The sequence below is a fragment of the Scyliorhinus torazame genome, chromosome 14, assembly GCF_047496885.1.
Source record: "Scyliorhinus torazame isolate Kashiwa2021f chromosome 14, sScyTor2.1, whole genome shotgun sequence".
Classification (NCBI taxonomy): domain Eukaryota; kingdom Metazoa; phylum Chordata; class Chondrichthyes; order Carcharhiniformes; family Scyliorhinidae; genus Scyliorhinus; species Scyliorhinus torazame.
Genome location: NC_092720.1, coordinates 172288729 through 172303070, shown reverse-complemented (window position 1 = coordinate 172303070; position 14342 = coordinate 172288729). Strand labels below are relative to the sequence as shown.

The 14342-nt window shown below is 48.3% G+C and overlaps 1 protein-coding gene across 2 annotated transcripts in view; it reads right to left on the bottom strand.

Annotated features, from left to right (window-relative positions):
• LOC140390226 (class I histocompatibility antigen, F10 alpha chain-like) overlaps positions 1-14141 on the bottom strand; it is a 43077-nt gene extending 28936 nt beyond the window's left edge. For both annotated transcript variants that reach the window (XM_072475197.1, XM_072475199.1), the window contains exon 1: positions 13992-14141. In XM_072475197.1, the coding sequence (XP_072331298.1) occupies positions 13992-14064 (73 nt within the window). In that variant the 5' untranslated portion in view covers positions 14065-14141. The remainder of the gene's footprint in view (positions 1-13991) is intronic.
• Positions 14142-14342: the final 201 nt, after the last annotated feature.

Here is a 14342-nt window from a genome sequence, read left to right as displayed (position 1 = left end):
TTCCTGCGATCTTTGACCCTCAACTGCTCCAATGACTTACAGGCACAAGATTTGTTGAGGTTGTGGTCTTTGTAGGTGACGGTCTTCTCAGGACATGAAGTGCTGAAACTACCAATTGGGTTAGAACTGGAACCATCAATTAGAACTCTCAATCTATAAGGCTTCATCTGAGAGTCAGCTTCACTTCTACTGACCTGGAGATTCGCAGAGAAGATTCCCCTCAGGTCGGTGCAGTTCAAATTTGCGTCCACCAGATAGACTACCACCCCCACTGAGTCAACATTGGGATTATCTACCTAAGAGTTTACAGCAGGTTCTCTGCCCACTCTACCTTTCAACTGCTTGTCTATCCTTTGTGCAGGATTTCCAGCTGTGTTATGAAGAGGGACAGAGAAGGGCTTAGTCTTCGGGACACTTCTAGGGTTCTCAGGAGAGATGTATCAGACTGGGCTTTTCCCAACCTTTCAAACAGATAATTAAACTTTCACAGGCTTGGAAACTGCTTGCAGCATTTCAATTAGGAGTTACTTTCATAGGCTGGCTGAAAGCATTTAAATTGCCAGGCAGAGCGCTGATAGAGGGAGAGTGTTTTAAACCTTCTTATTGCTGCTCTCCAAGGTTGTACAAAACTGAAAAGTTAAACTTTGCAAAATGGAGCTTGCATGTTATGTTTTCCAGAACCTACTAAAGGGCTCTACCAACCAAAATCAAGAATTTAATAAATCCCAAATTCAGAAGAGCTGATTGGCTGGTAGCGAAGTCCATCAAAATTACATCACAGGGCCCTGCCACATTGCACCGAGGGGATGTCCTGGGCCAGTCTAAATTACAACTTAGACCAGGGTGTTTCAGATTAAAACCAAAATCTGCAATATTGAATCAGCCAGCAGGACTGGAATTAAAAAGGGAAACCAGGATCACACAAAGATTTAAAAGAGGTTTCTTACACATGTGAGTGTGTGTGCACATTAGTGTGTCTATATAGGTGGTGTATGTGAGTGTGCGTATATGTGTGCATGAGTGTGTGTATGTGTGTGAATGTGTATGTGTGTGCGTGCATGAATGTGTTTGTGTGAGCGTGTGTATGAGATAGTGTGTGTGCGCATGCATGAAGTTTAGGTCTATACTCTCTCGAGTTTAGAAGAATGAGGGGAGATCAAATTGAGGTACATTAGATTATAAATGGATAAAGTAGACGTGGAGCAGATGTTCCCTCTTGTAGGGCGTTCTAGAACAAGAGGTCATAGTCTCATGATAAGGGGTAGCAAATTTAGAACAGATGAGAAACTACTTCCCCAAAGGGTCGTGAATCTGTGAATTTGCTATTGCAGCGTGTAGTGAATGCTGGGACCGTGAGTAAATTTAAGGAGTTAGACACATTTTTAATAGTGATGGGTCGAAAGATTAGGGAGAATGAGCAGGATGGTGGAGTTGAGGCATGGTGAGATCTGCAGTGATTGTACTGAATGGTGGTGCAGGCTCAAGGGGCTAAATTCCTACTCCTGCTTTTTGTTCTTACTTTCTTATGCTCTACGAAACAATTATTTTGTCTAATTCCACCTTGCAACTCTTGGTCTGTAGCCCTGTAGGTAACAGTACCACAAGCACAAATCTGGTGCTCTTGATCAATAAGGTGATTTCTTGGTTATAAAGAGGATCATGGGTTATGGGAAGAAGGCAGAAGAATGGGAATGATGTACATATCAGTTATGATCGAATGGTGGAACAGACTAGATGGGCCAACTGGCCTCATTCTGCTCCTATATCTTATGGTCTTGTGGCATGAGTGAGTGTGTGAGTTTGTGTGTGTGTGTGTGACAGAGTGTGTCTCTGTGTGAGTGTATGTGAGAGGGTGCGTGTGTTTGTGTGGGAGGGAGAATGTGGCATATGTGTGTGTTTGATCACGTTCACCCTCTCTCTCTTTCTCTATCATTGTGTAGATGGATCTCTTTCATTGTCTAGTTCGATGTCCATCTCTCGCTCTGTAACTCCTTTTACCTCTGACACCATATCTTTCCATGCCCCTATTACTCTTCTTCCTCTCTCTCTCCCCATCTCTATCTCTCTCTTTGCATCTGAATCCTTGCCTCTGCGATACAGAAACAGCCCAGATACAGATGTAGTAAGGCCTGCACAATCTACAGGATTGGGCTAATAACTGGAGTAACGTTCACCCTACATACAAAAGCCAGACAATGGCCCTCTCCAGCAAGAAGGAATTTAACAACCCCACCCTTCACATTCAATGCAATTTCAATCACTAAATCGCTCACCATCAATAATTAGGTGCTACCAATGAGCAGAAACTGGACTTGACTAACTATACAAATACTGTGGCTACCAGAGCAGGTCAGCGGCTGGGAACCTATGGTGAGTAACTCCAGACCACCATCGCCAAGGCACAAGTCAGGAGTGTGATGGAATATTCTCCACGCCTGGATGAGTGCAGCTCCAACAAGAAGCCCGACACCACCCAGTACAAAGTTTGATTGTACCCTTAACACTCTCATCCTCCAGCAGCGATGACGTGTACACCATATTAAAGATGCACTCCAGCAACTGACTAACCCCGTGGTCCCTCCCATTTATAAAGCAGAAGTATTGGAACATCACTGTCTGAAAGTTTCCCTCCAGACCACGCACCATCCTGATGTCGAAAAATACCGCCAATCGCGGAAAAAGAGAGACCGATACAACGATGGAAGTCAGAGACACAGAGGCAGGAGCACTAAGAAGGGTGCTTGCTGTTTGATATGAAGGCAAACTAATGCAATTTGTTCACTAGTTAAAAGGAAAAAAGTGCAGCAGAAAGCAACAGAGCACTTTGTTTTTTATGCAAACCAGAACTTCACACTTTCACTTCAGAATGTAGTTTTTTTTAATTCTAATTCTCAGATTGCCACACACACTACTAGTGCCTGGACTCTTAGTCCAGAAGTTGGGAATGGAGGGGGGTCACTAGTTCAATAATATGCACAAACACAGCGCCCCCAACAATGTACAGGTGCTCCCTAAAGAAAGCCGTGCGTCTGTGGACTCTTGTTCGGAACATAGCAACAGGAGACCATTCCATTTCGTAGCATCATGGCTGATCAGACACTTCAATGACTTTTACCCCCACTACCTCTCTACCTCACTGTTAATCAGAAATGTATCAATCTGTGCTCAATCCACCTACAGCAGAAATACATCTCAACATTCTCTTATGTGGGAATCGTTGGCTGGGCCAGAATGCAAGAGTCACCCACATTGCTCTGGGTCTGGAGTCACATCTAGGCCAGACCAGGTATGGACAGAAGTTTTCCTTCCCTGAAGGATATTAGTGAACCAGATGGGCTTTTACGACAATTGACAATGGTTTCATGGTCATTGGACTTTTAATCAAGTTTTTCATTTAATTCATATTTCACCATCTGCCCTGGAGGGATTCGGACACACGCTCCCCACAGAGCATTACTCTGGGTCCCTGGATTAGTAGACCAGCGACATTAACATTGCATGTAGCAATCTCATACACCATGCATGGGATTAGCCTGTGAGTGGTCAATATCTTGGAGCTACTCCAGAAACCTTACTGGATATTAACCTCCTGCAATCTATCAGGGTTGTCTAGTCCTTGTACAACCTTAAGAAGGGTGCTTGCTGTTTGATATGAAGGCAAACCAATGCAATTTTTTCACTAGTTAAAAGGAAAAAAGTGCAGCAGAAAGCAACAGAGCAGAAATATAAACAGCAAATGCTGGGAAGTGCTGGCCTTGGAAAGGCAATGAGCTCATTGGAAAGGGTCCAGAGGAGGTGCACAGGAATGATACCTGGAATGAAGAAATTGTCATATGAGGAATGGTTGAGGACTCTGGGTCTGTAATAGATGGAGTTTCAAAGGATGAGACGTGATCTCATCAAAACCTACAGAATACTGAGAGGGCTAGATAGAGTGAGCGCGGAGAGGATGTTTCCACTAACAGAAGATACTAGAACCTGAGGGCACAGCCTCAGACTGAAGGGACGATTTGTTAAAACAGAGACGAGGAGGAATTTCTTCAGCAAGAGGGTAGTGAATCTGTGGAGCTCATTGCCACAGAAGCTGTGGAGGCCGAGTCACTAAGTGACTTTAAGACAGAGATAGATAGGTTCTTGATTAATAAGGGAATAGAGGGTTATGGGGGAAAGGCAAGAGAATGGAGACGTGAAATATATCGGCAATGATTGAACAGTGGAGCACACCCAATGGGCTGAATGGCCCATTTCTGCCCCTATGTCTTATGGAAGGGTCAGAAGGTCTGGCAACATCTGTAGAGGAAGAAAGTTTCAGGTGGGTGAATTCAAATCAATAATGAGAATGGAGGAGGTTCCTACCAGAGGTAGGGGCGGGATTCTCTCAGCCCGGGGCCAGGACGGAGAATCGCCGCGACTGGCATGAATCGCGCCACGCCACCCCGACGCGACTCTCTGCAGAGCGGTCAGCGCGGCTCCAGCCAGGGGCCGCTCTACGGGCCGCCCCGGCGATTCACCTCCCGGGATGGGCCGAGTGGCCGTACCAAAAAATCCTGAGTCCCACCGGTGCTGTTCTAACCTAGTCTTACCCAGCACAACATCAGTGTGGAAGGGTCCAGGGGCGGCCTGTGAGGGGAGTGGGTGGCTCGACCCCGGGGGGGGCCTCCGCTGTGGCCTGCCCGCGATCGGGGCCCACTGATCAGCTGGCTGGCCTCTCGGGCTGGGGGCCTCCTTTGTTCCGCGCCGGTACCTGTAGCCCTACGCCATGCTGCGTCGGGGCCAGCGCGGAGAAGGGAGCCACTGCACATGCGCGCGTTGGCGCCGGTGCCACTGTGCATGCGCGGACACCACAGTGCCCAGTTGACACTGGGATCGGCAGCTGGAGCAGTGTGGGTCACTCCAGTGCCCTGCTGGCCCCCTGTAGGGGTCGGAATTGCTGATCCTGAGGCCATGTTTACGCTGTCGGGAAATGCAACGGCATTTACGACGGCGTCAACACTTAGCCTCAGGATCAGAAATCCTGCCCCAGATCTCAACTGCAAGAATTGAGATGTGAAACTGTGAATAACAAAAAGACAAAAAGGGAAAGTCTTTCTTTTCTCATTTTCTCAATATCAGCAAACCTCTCTGTCTGCACTTTCTGCATTGTCAATATTTAATGTAGATGTCCAGCATGTCTGTTACTACCTGAAGTAAAATCTTTCTAGCAATCACCTTAAACTTAATGCCCTCTGCAATTGACCCTGGAGCTAGAGGGATCCAAGTCTTTCCTGTTCACCCTGTCTAGGCCCCTCATCATTTAGTATACCTCAATTAGATCAAACTTTAGGAGGCTCTGTTCCAAGGACAAGAACCCATTAGCTTACCCAATCTCTCCTCATAGCTGCAATTTTAAAGCTCTGGCAACGTTCTTGGAAATCACCTCTACACCCTCTCCAGACTAATTATGCTTTTCCTGTAATGTGATGACCAGAACTGTACACGAAACTCCAGCAGTGGCCGAGCGAGTGTCCTATACAGTCTCACCGTTACATCGCTATTTGTGTTCAATACCTCACCTAACAAAGGAAAGCTTCCATGTGCTTTCCTGCCCATGTTGTCGACCTGCCCTGCCACCTTCAAGGACTTGTGGACATGCATTTCCTCAGCATCTTCCCATTTACTCAGTATTCCTATGCTTTGTTTGCCCTCCCTGAATGCATAACAAAGCGCTTTTTCTGGATCAAATTACATTAGCCACTGCTCTGCCCACTCAACCAAAATCCATTGATATCACACTGGAAATGACAGCTATCTTTTTCACTATCAGCTTACAATTTGTGTGTCATCTGCAAATTTCCCAATCTAGCCACCCATGTGAATTTGATGTTAAATGTGTGCCTCAGGTTTAGTGACCAGCCAGGGAAATGCCCATTCTGATGACACTGAAAGTTAAGAAAACATCTAATTGGAGTTTCTGCCAGTCGACCTGCCGCATGTATGCTTGCTGGCAGCCACCCAGAGAATGCAGAAAATCCCCCTCGATAAATGGGGCCTCTCTCTTTGCATTCTGCTGGCTACCACAGATCTCGTGAAATCCCTCTAATTCAGTACTGCATCCCTCAAAGCTGGTTGCCACAGTGATAGTTAGTCAGGCCCACAGTTTCATATCTGCCTTTGTGCCTCGCGACCATTGTTCAATGATTAGACCACAGTTTGCGGTATGTATGTGCACCTCTGCTAAAGATGATCATTTTGACAGAATCATTCCCATACAATTCCGAAAAAAAATGTGAGGTAATGCATTTTGGAAGGTCTAATGTAGGTAGGGAATATACAGTGAATGGTAGAACCCTCAAGAGTATTGAAAGTCAAAGAGATCTAGGAGTACAGGTCCACAGGTTATCGAAAGGGGCAACACAGGTGGAGAAGGTAGTCAAGAAGGCATACGGCATGCTTGCCTTCATTGGCCGGGGCATTGAGTATAAGAATTGGCAAGTCATGTTGCAGCTGTATAGAACCTTAGTTAGGCCACACTTGGAGTATAGTGTTCAATTCTGGTCGCCACACTACCAGAAGGATGTGGAGGCTTTAGAGAGGGTGCAGAAGAGATTTACCAGAATGTTGCCTGGTATGGAGGGCTATGAGGAGCGGTTGAATAAACTCGGTTTGTTCTCACTGGAACGAAGGAGGTTGAGGGGAGACCTGACAGAGGTCTACAAAATTATGAGGGGCATAGACAGAGTGGATAGTCAGAGGCTTTTCCCCAGGGTAGAGGGGTCAATTACTAGGGGGCATAGGTTTAAGGTGAGAGGGGCAAGGTTTAGAGTAGATGTACGAGGCAAGTTTTTTTACGCAGAGGGTAGTGGGTGCCTGGAACTCGCTACCTGAGGAGGTGGTGGAAGCAGGGACGATAGTGACATTTAAGGGGCATCTTGACAAATACATGAATAGGATGGGAATAGAGGGAAACGGACCCAGGAAGTGTAGAAGATTGTAGTTTAGTCGGGCAGCATGGTCGGCACGGGCTTGGAGGGCCGAAGGGCCTGTTCCTGTGCTGTACATTTCTTTGTTCTTTGAAAGCACAGAAGGAGCATTTGGCCATCAAATCTGCACCAAGCGTCGGAAAGAGCACCCTTTCCAGGCCACTCCCCCGCTCTAGCCCCATAACCCCGTCTAAACTTCATATCTTTCGACACCAAAGGAACAATTGATCTCGGCCAGTCCATCTGGCACACCTTTGGTACAAAAGAACAATTGATTATGACCAGTTCACCCAACCTGCACACCTTTGTGGAGTGTGGGAGGAAACCAGAGCATCCGGAGGAAAGGCAAACTTCAAAAAGACAGTCAGCCAAGGTTGGAATTTAACCCGGGCCCCCGACGCTGTGAGGCTGCAGTGCTAACCACCGTTGAACAATGGAAACTTGTAGTTGAGGCTAGATACAGATCACACCCACATACGGATTTTTAAATATTTGTATTGAGATTTTTGTGGGTCTTTTTACAGAGTTTATAAAAGGACCATACATTTACATCGGAATAGCCCTCTACCCCCTCCCCCACCCAATGTCGTATAACACTCCCTCCCTCTCCTATTTGCCGTCGCTAAATGCACAACAAATCGCTTTTTCTGGATTAAATTATATTAGCCACTTCCCTGCCCACTCAATCAAACCCCACTGATATCAAGCTTCCTTTCCTCTGTAAGACCTTTTTGGGGATACTTGGATTCTTCCCCTCCCCCTCCCCCTCCAGCCACCATGATCATTTTGTCAACTGTGTTGAAGAAGGCCTTGGGCATGTCGATCGATATTGATTAAAGAGGAACCTGGGCAGAATGCTCATCTTGATCATCGGCACCCTCCCTGCTACGGAGTGTGTCCCACCTCTGCAGGAACTTTTTTACTTCCTCCACCAGATTGATCAGGTTCCATTTGTGGATCTGTATCCAGCGTGAGCAATTTGGGTCCCCAGATAGCATAATCTGCATAGAGTGAGACTCGGATCTCTGTCCCCTCTCTGGATTCCCTTTTATTGCTGTTCTGAGGGCGATCGAGGCTCAATTGACTGGGTGAATAGGAGCGGGGATAGCAGGTATCCATGCCTTGTGCTTCTGTGCAGCGGGAAGTATTCAGAGAGGGTGGTGTTGGTCCAAACGCTCGCCATGTAGGCATTGTAAAGGAGTTTCACCAATGAGGTGAACCCAGTTCTCAGCGCAAACGGCTCTAGTACCTCAATGAGGTACTTCCACTCAACTGTGTCACAGGCCTTTTCTGCATCCAGAGAAATAATCAACTTCGGTGTCTTCCCTCTCCCGGCACACTTTGTAAGTGATAATCTCACCCTTGATCACCGACTTAAGTGCATCCCTAAATGTGGAAGGCATGATGTGGAGATGCCGGCGTTGGACTGGGGTGAGCACAGTACGAAGTCTTACAACACCAGGTTAAAGTCCAACAGGTTTGTTTCGATGTCACTAGCTTTCGGAGCGCTGCTCCTTCCTCAGGTGAATGAAGAGGTCTGTTCCAGAAACACATATATAGACAAATTCAAAGATGCCAAACAATGCTAGGAATGCGAGCATTAGTAGGTGATTAAATCTTTACAGATCCAGAGATGGTTTTTAAAGAGGTGTGAATTGTATCAAGCCAGGACAGTTGGTAGGATTTTGCAGGCCAGATGGTGGGGGATGAATGTAATGTGACATGAATCCCAGGTCCCGGTTGAGGCCGCACTCATGTGTGCGGAACTTGGCTATAAGTTTCTGCTCGGCGATTCTGCGTTGTCGCGGGTCCTGAAGGCCGCCTTGGAGAACGCTTACCCGGAGATCAGAGGCTGAATGCCCTTGACTACTGAAGTGTTCCCCGACTGGAAGGGAACATTCCTGCCTGGTGATTGTTGCGCGATGTCCGTTCATTCGTTGTCGCAGCGTCTGCATGGTCTCGCCAATGTACCACGTTTCGGGACATCCTTTCCTGCAGCGTATGAGGTAGACAACATTGGCCGAGTCGCACGAGTATGTACCGCGTACCTGGTGGGTGGTGTTCTCACGTGTAATAGTGGTATCCATGTCGATGATCTGGCACGTCTTGCAGAGATTGCCATGACAGGGTTGTGTGGTGTCGAGGTCACTGTTCTGAAGACTGGGTAGTTTGCTGCAAACAATGGTTCGTTTGAGGTTGCGTGGTTGTTTGAAGGCAAGTAGTGGGGGTGTGGGGATGACCTTGGCAAGATGTTCATCGTCATCAATGACGTGTTGAAGGCTGTGAAGAAGATGACGTAGTTTCTCCGCGCCAGGGAAGTACTGGACGACGAAGGGTATTCTGTCGGTTGTGTCCCATGTTAGTCTTCTGAGGAGGTCGGTCCGGTTTTTCGCTGTGGCGCGTTGGAACTGTCGATCGATGAGTCGAGTGCCATATCCCGTTCGTACGAGGGCATCTTTCAACGTCTGTAGATGTCTGTTACGCTCCTCCTCGTCTGAGCAGATCCTGTGTATACGGAGCGCTTGTCCATAGGGGATGGCTTCTTTAATGTGTTTAGGGTGGAAGCTGGAGAAGTGGAGCATCATGAGGTTATCCGTGGGTTTGCGGTAAAGCGAAGTGCTGAGGTGACCGTCCTTGATGGAGATGAGTGTGTCCAAGAATGCAACTGATTTTGGAGAGTGGTCCATGGTGAGTCTGATTGATGGATGGAACTTATTAATGTCATCATGTAGTCGTTTCAGTGATTCTTCACCGTGGGTCCAAAGGAAAAAAATGTCATCGATGTATCTGGTGTATAACGTCGGTTGAAGGTCCTGTGCGGTGAGTAGGTCCTGTTCAAACTTGTGCATGAAGATGTTGGCGTATTGGGGTGCGAATTTGGTCCCCATGGCTGTTCCGTGCGTCTGGATGAAGAACTTGTTGTCGATGGTGAAGACGTTGTGATCCAGAATGAAGCGGATGAGTTGCAGAATTGCGTCTGGAGATTGGCAGTTGTCGGTGTTGAGTACTGAGGCTGTTGCCGCAATGCCGTCGTCATGGGGGATGCTGGTGTAGAGTGCCGAGACGTCCATTGTGACGAGGAATGTTCCTGGTTCAACTGGTCCATGGGTGCTGAGTTTCTGTCGGAAGTCCGTCGTGTCGCGACAGAAGCTGGGTGTACCTTGTACGATTGGTTTCAAGATGCCCTAGATGTAGCCAGAGAGGTTCTCACCCAGGGTCCCATTGCCTGAAACGATAGGGCGGCTTGGTGTGTTGGCCTTATGTATTTTCGGGAGGCAGTAGAGATCTCCAATGCGGGGAGTACGTGGGATGAGAGCACGTGGAGGTGAGACCTCTCTGTTCTGGTTGTCAGTTGTGTACTCATCTATCGCCCGTGATATTTTCTGGCAAAAGACCTTGTCGGCCAGGAGAGCTGTGTCCAACCTCCATGGGCATTAGGCATGGCACATCTCCAACCTCACATCTTTGCAGTGTGGAACATGGTCGGAGACAGCGATCATGGAATATTCCATTCTTACTATCCCTGGAAGCACCAATTTCCCCACCACAAAGAACTCAATATGAGTATAGACCCTCTCTACCTGTCAGAAGAATGAGAACTCCTTCTCCCTGGATGCCTGAATCTCCATGGATCCACTGCCCCCAACTGCACCATAAATGTCCCTAGATCTCTTGCCACGTTTGCTGTCTTCACCTTTTTCACCAGTGTCAGCGGGTCCTGTATACAGTTAAAGTCCACCCCCTTCTATGATTAGTCTATGGGTTTTTTATGTTGGGGATTTCCGCCATGGCCATCTTTATAAATTCCATGTCGTCCCAGTTGGGCACATACACATTCACCAGGACCACGCTAATCACGACGTACCGTTCCCCCTGGTCTGTAACCATCCTCGCCTTGGTAAATGCTGTCCTCTTACTAAGCAGTATGGCTACCCCACTAGCTCTCGTCCCATAGCATGAATGGTAAGTCTGTCCCACCAGCCCTTTCTTAAGGGCAGTCGATCCTTCTCCCGCAGTTGTGTCTCTTGGAGGAAGACTTTTCAGGTGGACAAAGAATCTGGATATTTTCACTGGTCCATTAAGTCCCCTGACATTCCAGGTGACTATTATGATGGAGGGGGGGTTTGTCCCCCCCCCCCGCCACCTCCGGAATCTAAATTAAATGAAAATCGCTTGTCACAAGTAGGCTTCAAATGAAGTTACTGTGAAAAGCCCCTAGTCGCCACATTCCGGCGCCTGTTCGGGGAGGCTGGTACGGGAAGCATACTTACCTTGTGGATGCACCCCTCCACTCCACGGTTTCCTTTTGTTAGGGGGCCATCCAAAATGGCCCTGGTCACCGTACTCACCATGAGGCCACACCTCTGCGCTCCAGGGTTTCCCTTTTTACGTGGACCACCCAACATGGCTGCCATCAATATGTATGCCGTGTGGGTGAACCCCTGAACTCCAGGGTTTCCTTTTTTTAAGGGACCATCCAAAACAGCCAAGGCCACAGTGCTCACCATGAGGCCAGGCCCCTGGCTGTGGGATTTTCCTTTGTCCAGGAGCTATCCAACAAGGCCATGTGTATGCCATGTGGTTGAACCCCTGCACTCCGGATTTTCCTTTTGTTTGGGGATTCTCCAAAGTGGCTGTTTATGGAGCCATTTCTCTGCCTCCACCATGTCAGGCACTCCTCCCTGATGGGGGATGCACCACCCCCCTCTTCATTCAAACCTGCTGACACTAGCTTTCCTGCTAGTGTGGTGACCCCCGTCCTGGGATTGGCCCAACCCCCTCTTACACCCACTGCCTTAATTTCTGCTCTGTCTCCTCCTCACCCTCTCCTGTGCTCTGCTGCTGTCGCCCCTTCCTTTCAGTGTACTGGTTCCCGGTTTCAGAGTGAGGCGGTACAGACCACAAAAATTGGCCTTTTACTGTTCTTCATCTTTCTGGCGTCTGCCTCTGCTGCTGTTTGCCCAGCCCATTCTTTCGGATGAACTCATCTGCATACGCAGGGGTGGTAAAATAATGTTCCCTGCCTTGGTACATGACCCAAAATCTGGCTGGGCACAACATCCCGAGCTTCACTTCGCTCATGTTCAGGGCCAACTATATTAAATTCTGCCCCGTGCTTTTCCAGGTCTGCCCAATTGTCCTGCTACACCTTGATCTTGCCCCGGTTGCAGGCCTTTGTTTGCTGGCCCAACATAGGATTCTCTCCTGGTCCTGGTACCGCTCTAGCTTGGCGATGATCGATCTCAGCTGCTCCCCAGCCTTGAATTTTGGATGATGTGATCCATGGGTGCTGTTGATCTCCAGTGCGTTAGGGAAGCTGTCCCTCCTCACCAGGATTCCCAGCAACTGGACCACATAGCCCGTTGGGTCCCTACACTTGGTTCCCTCTGGCAGGCACACCATCCTGATGTTTGATGCCTTGACCAGTTCTCCTGGTCCTCCACCTTCCCATTCAGGTTCCTCAGTGTTGCCACCAACCTCTTTATTTTTTCAGGTCTTTATTTGTATTTCCCTGGGCCTCCAGTCTCTTCTACCTTGTTGAGACGATTCGTTACTGTGACCTTGACCCCTGCCTTGATCTCGACTTTGATTTTGTCTTTTAGTTTTCTTCAGCTCTTTCATGAGGAACTTCTTGTAACCATCCTCCGGCGGGGAGAGGGGAGCTCGGGTCGCTGATCTCCCTCTCTCGGGTGTGGGCTGGACCCCACCTCGTGCGTCCACTGACCCGCTCGCTTCTCCTGTCCAGTACCGCTGCTTTTTGTTTCTTTGCGACCTCTAGAGCACCTGCTTCACGGCATTTCTTCCTGTCCTTGTGTTGCAGAGGGGCGAGGGGGTGTCTTGGTCCGGTTTTTGCGGGCTAATTTCTGTTAAAAGTGCCTAATATCTAGCTCTCTAGAGGAGATGCACCTTGTGTGCGACTGCTCAGCGACCCCCTAACCGGACGTGCCACATCCACATAGACTTGAAGGATGACCAGAGATGGTGTTGACAAGAGAGAATATAAAGTCAGCCAATTCTTAATCACAACAAATCAGTCACAATAGACGAAACTATTTGCATAGCTTTAAAGTTTGCGTTAGGGGAAATGCAAACAGCCCCGTAGCGATATCACTCTCTCGCCTAAAAGAATGTTGAGTTGGAGAAAAAGGTAAATACTGCTTTATCACTGCTGGAGCGTAGGAGTGTACTGAAGCCCCTGGTTCTTGAATCTGTCCGATGTTGTGCATTTCAAAGCAGTTATTGGGTCTCTCCTTCCGGGGGGGGAGAGAGACTTTGTGCTGGGAAGGTCCCCTCTCCACAAGGGCTCCCAGAGTCATTGTACCCGGCGATGTCCGAGGATTTAAAATCACAGGCCACCCGCACCCCGAAATGCAAAAAAACACGACGTCAACTAAGAGACTATCTGGCTGTTAGTGCAATGTTATTACTGGGTCTATTGCTGGCTGCTTGCCTTACATCACAACAGCGAGTGCACTTCAATAACACGCCAATGGTTGTAAAAGGGAAGCCACTCCGTGGGTCAGGGTCCTGCATCGCACACCAAGGGGTTACACCGAAGTTAAATCTCTTTCAGCGCGGATGCACCACAAATGTTGGAAATGGAATTTAAATATAAATTGTAAATATCACCTGAAATGGCGATAGTGCGGTACCCACTGTACTCAAAGAAAGCCACCTGCGTGGCAAATCCTGCAATGTCAAGTTTGAACCGCTCTGTAACGTACTATTTCACATTTTCAGAATAATGTATGTTGCGGGTCCGAAGCTTTGGGACGTCCGAGAAAGGCCCTATGTAAATGCAAGTTTTACGCATGGAGCAAGGGTAAACGTTGCACCATCACACGCACACGCGATCGGAATGTGGGGCAAATAGAAGAAAATGGCCCAACAGAATGAGTAGGGTTAATCACTTCACTTGCACAGAAAGTATTCCTCAAACTGAAAACATCAGCCAGTTGCAGTCTATAATCCGATAAAACGAGTCTTGTGCGTGTCGACATTAAATAAAGCGGCCGCAACAAGAGGACTTACCAGCCAGGGCTGTTTGCAACTGATAGAAACACAGCAGACGTGCCAGAAACACGCCTCGGGCTCCGCCTGCCATCCCTTCCAGAGACCGATTAACCTCGAGGAAACTTGGACTCCTTCAAAGAAGGCGAGCTGAGCTGAGCTGAGCTTCCCTGCAAGCGGTCAATGAGAGCCCCTGTCGTCCAATCACAATCAAAAGCTGCTGAGCCGTCACTGGTATCGCCCCCGAAGCTGGCTCACAGTCCATTGTCTGCCCTGTAATCCAGCAATGGACAACCTGGGGCGGGTGGCCTTAGGCGTTAAAGCTTTTTCAAAGATTATGACCTTTTTTTAAAAATCAACTGGTTGAAGCAT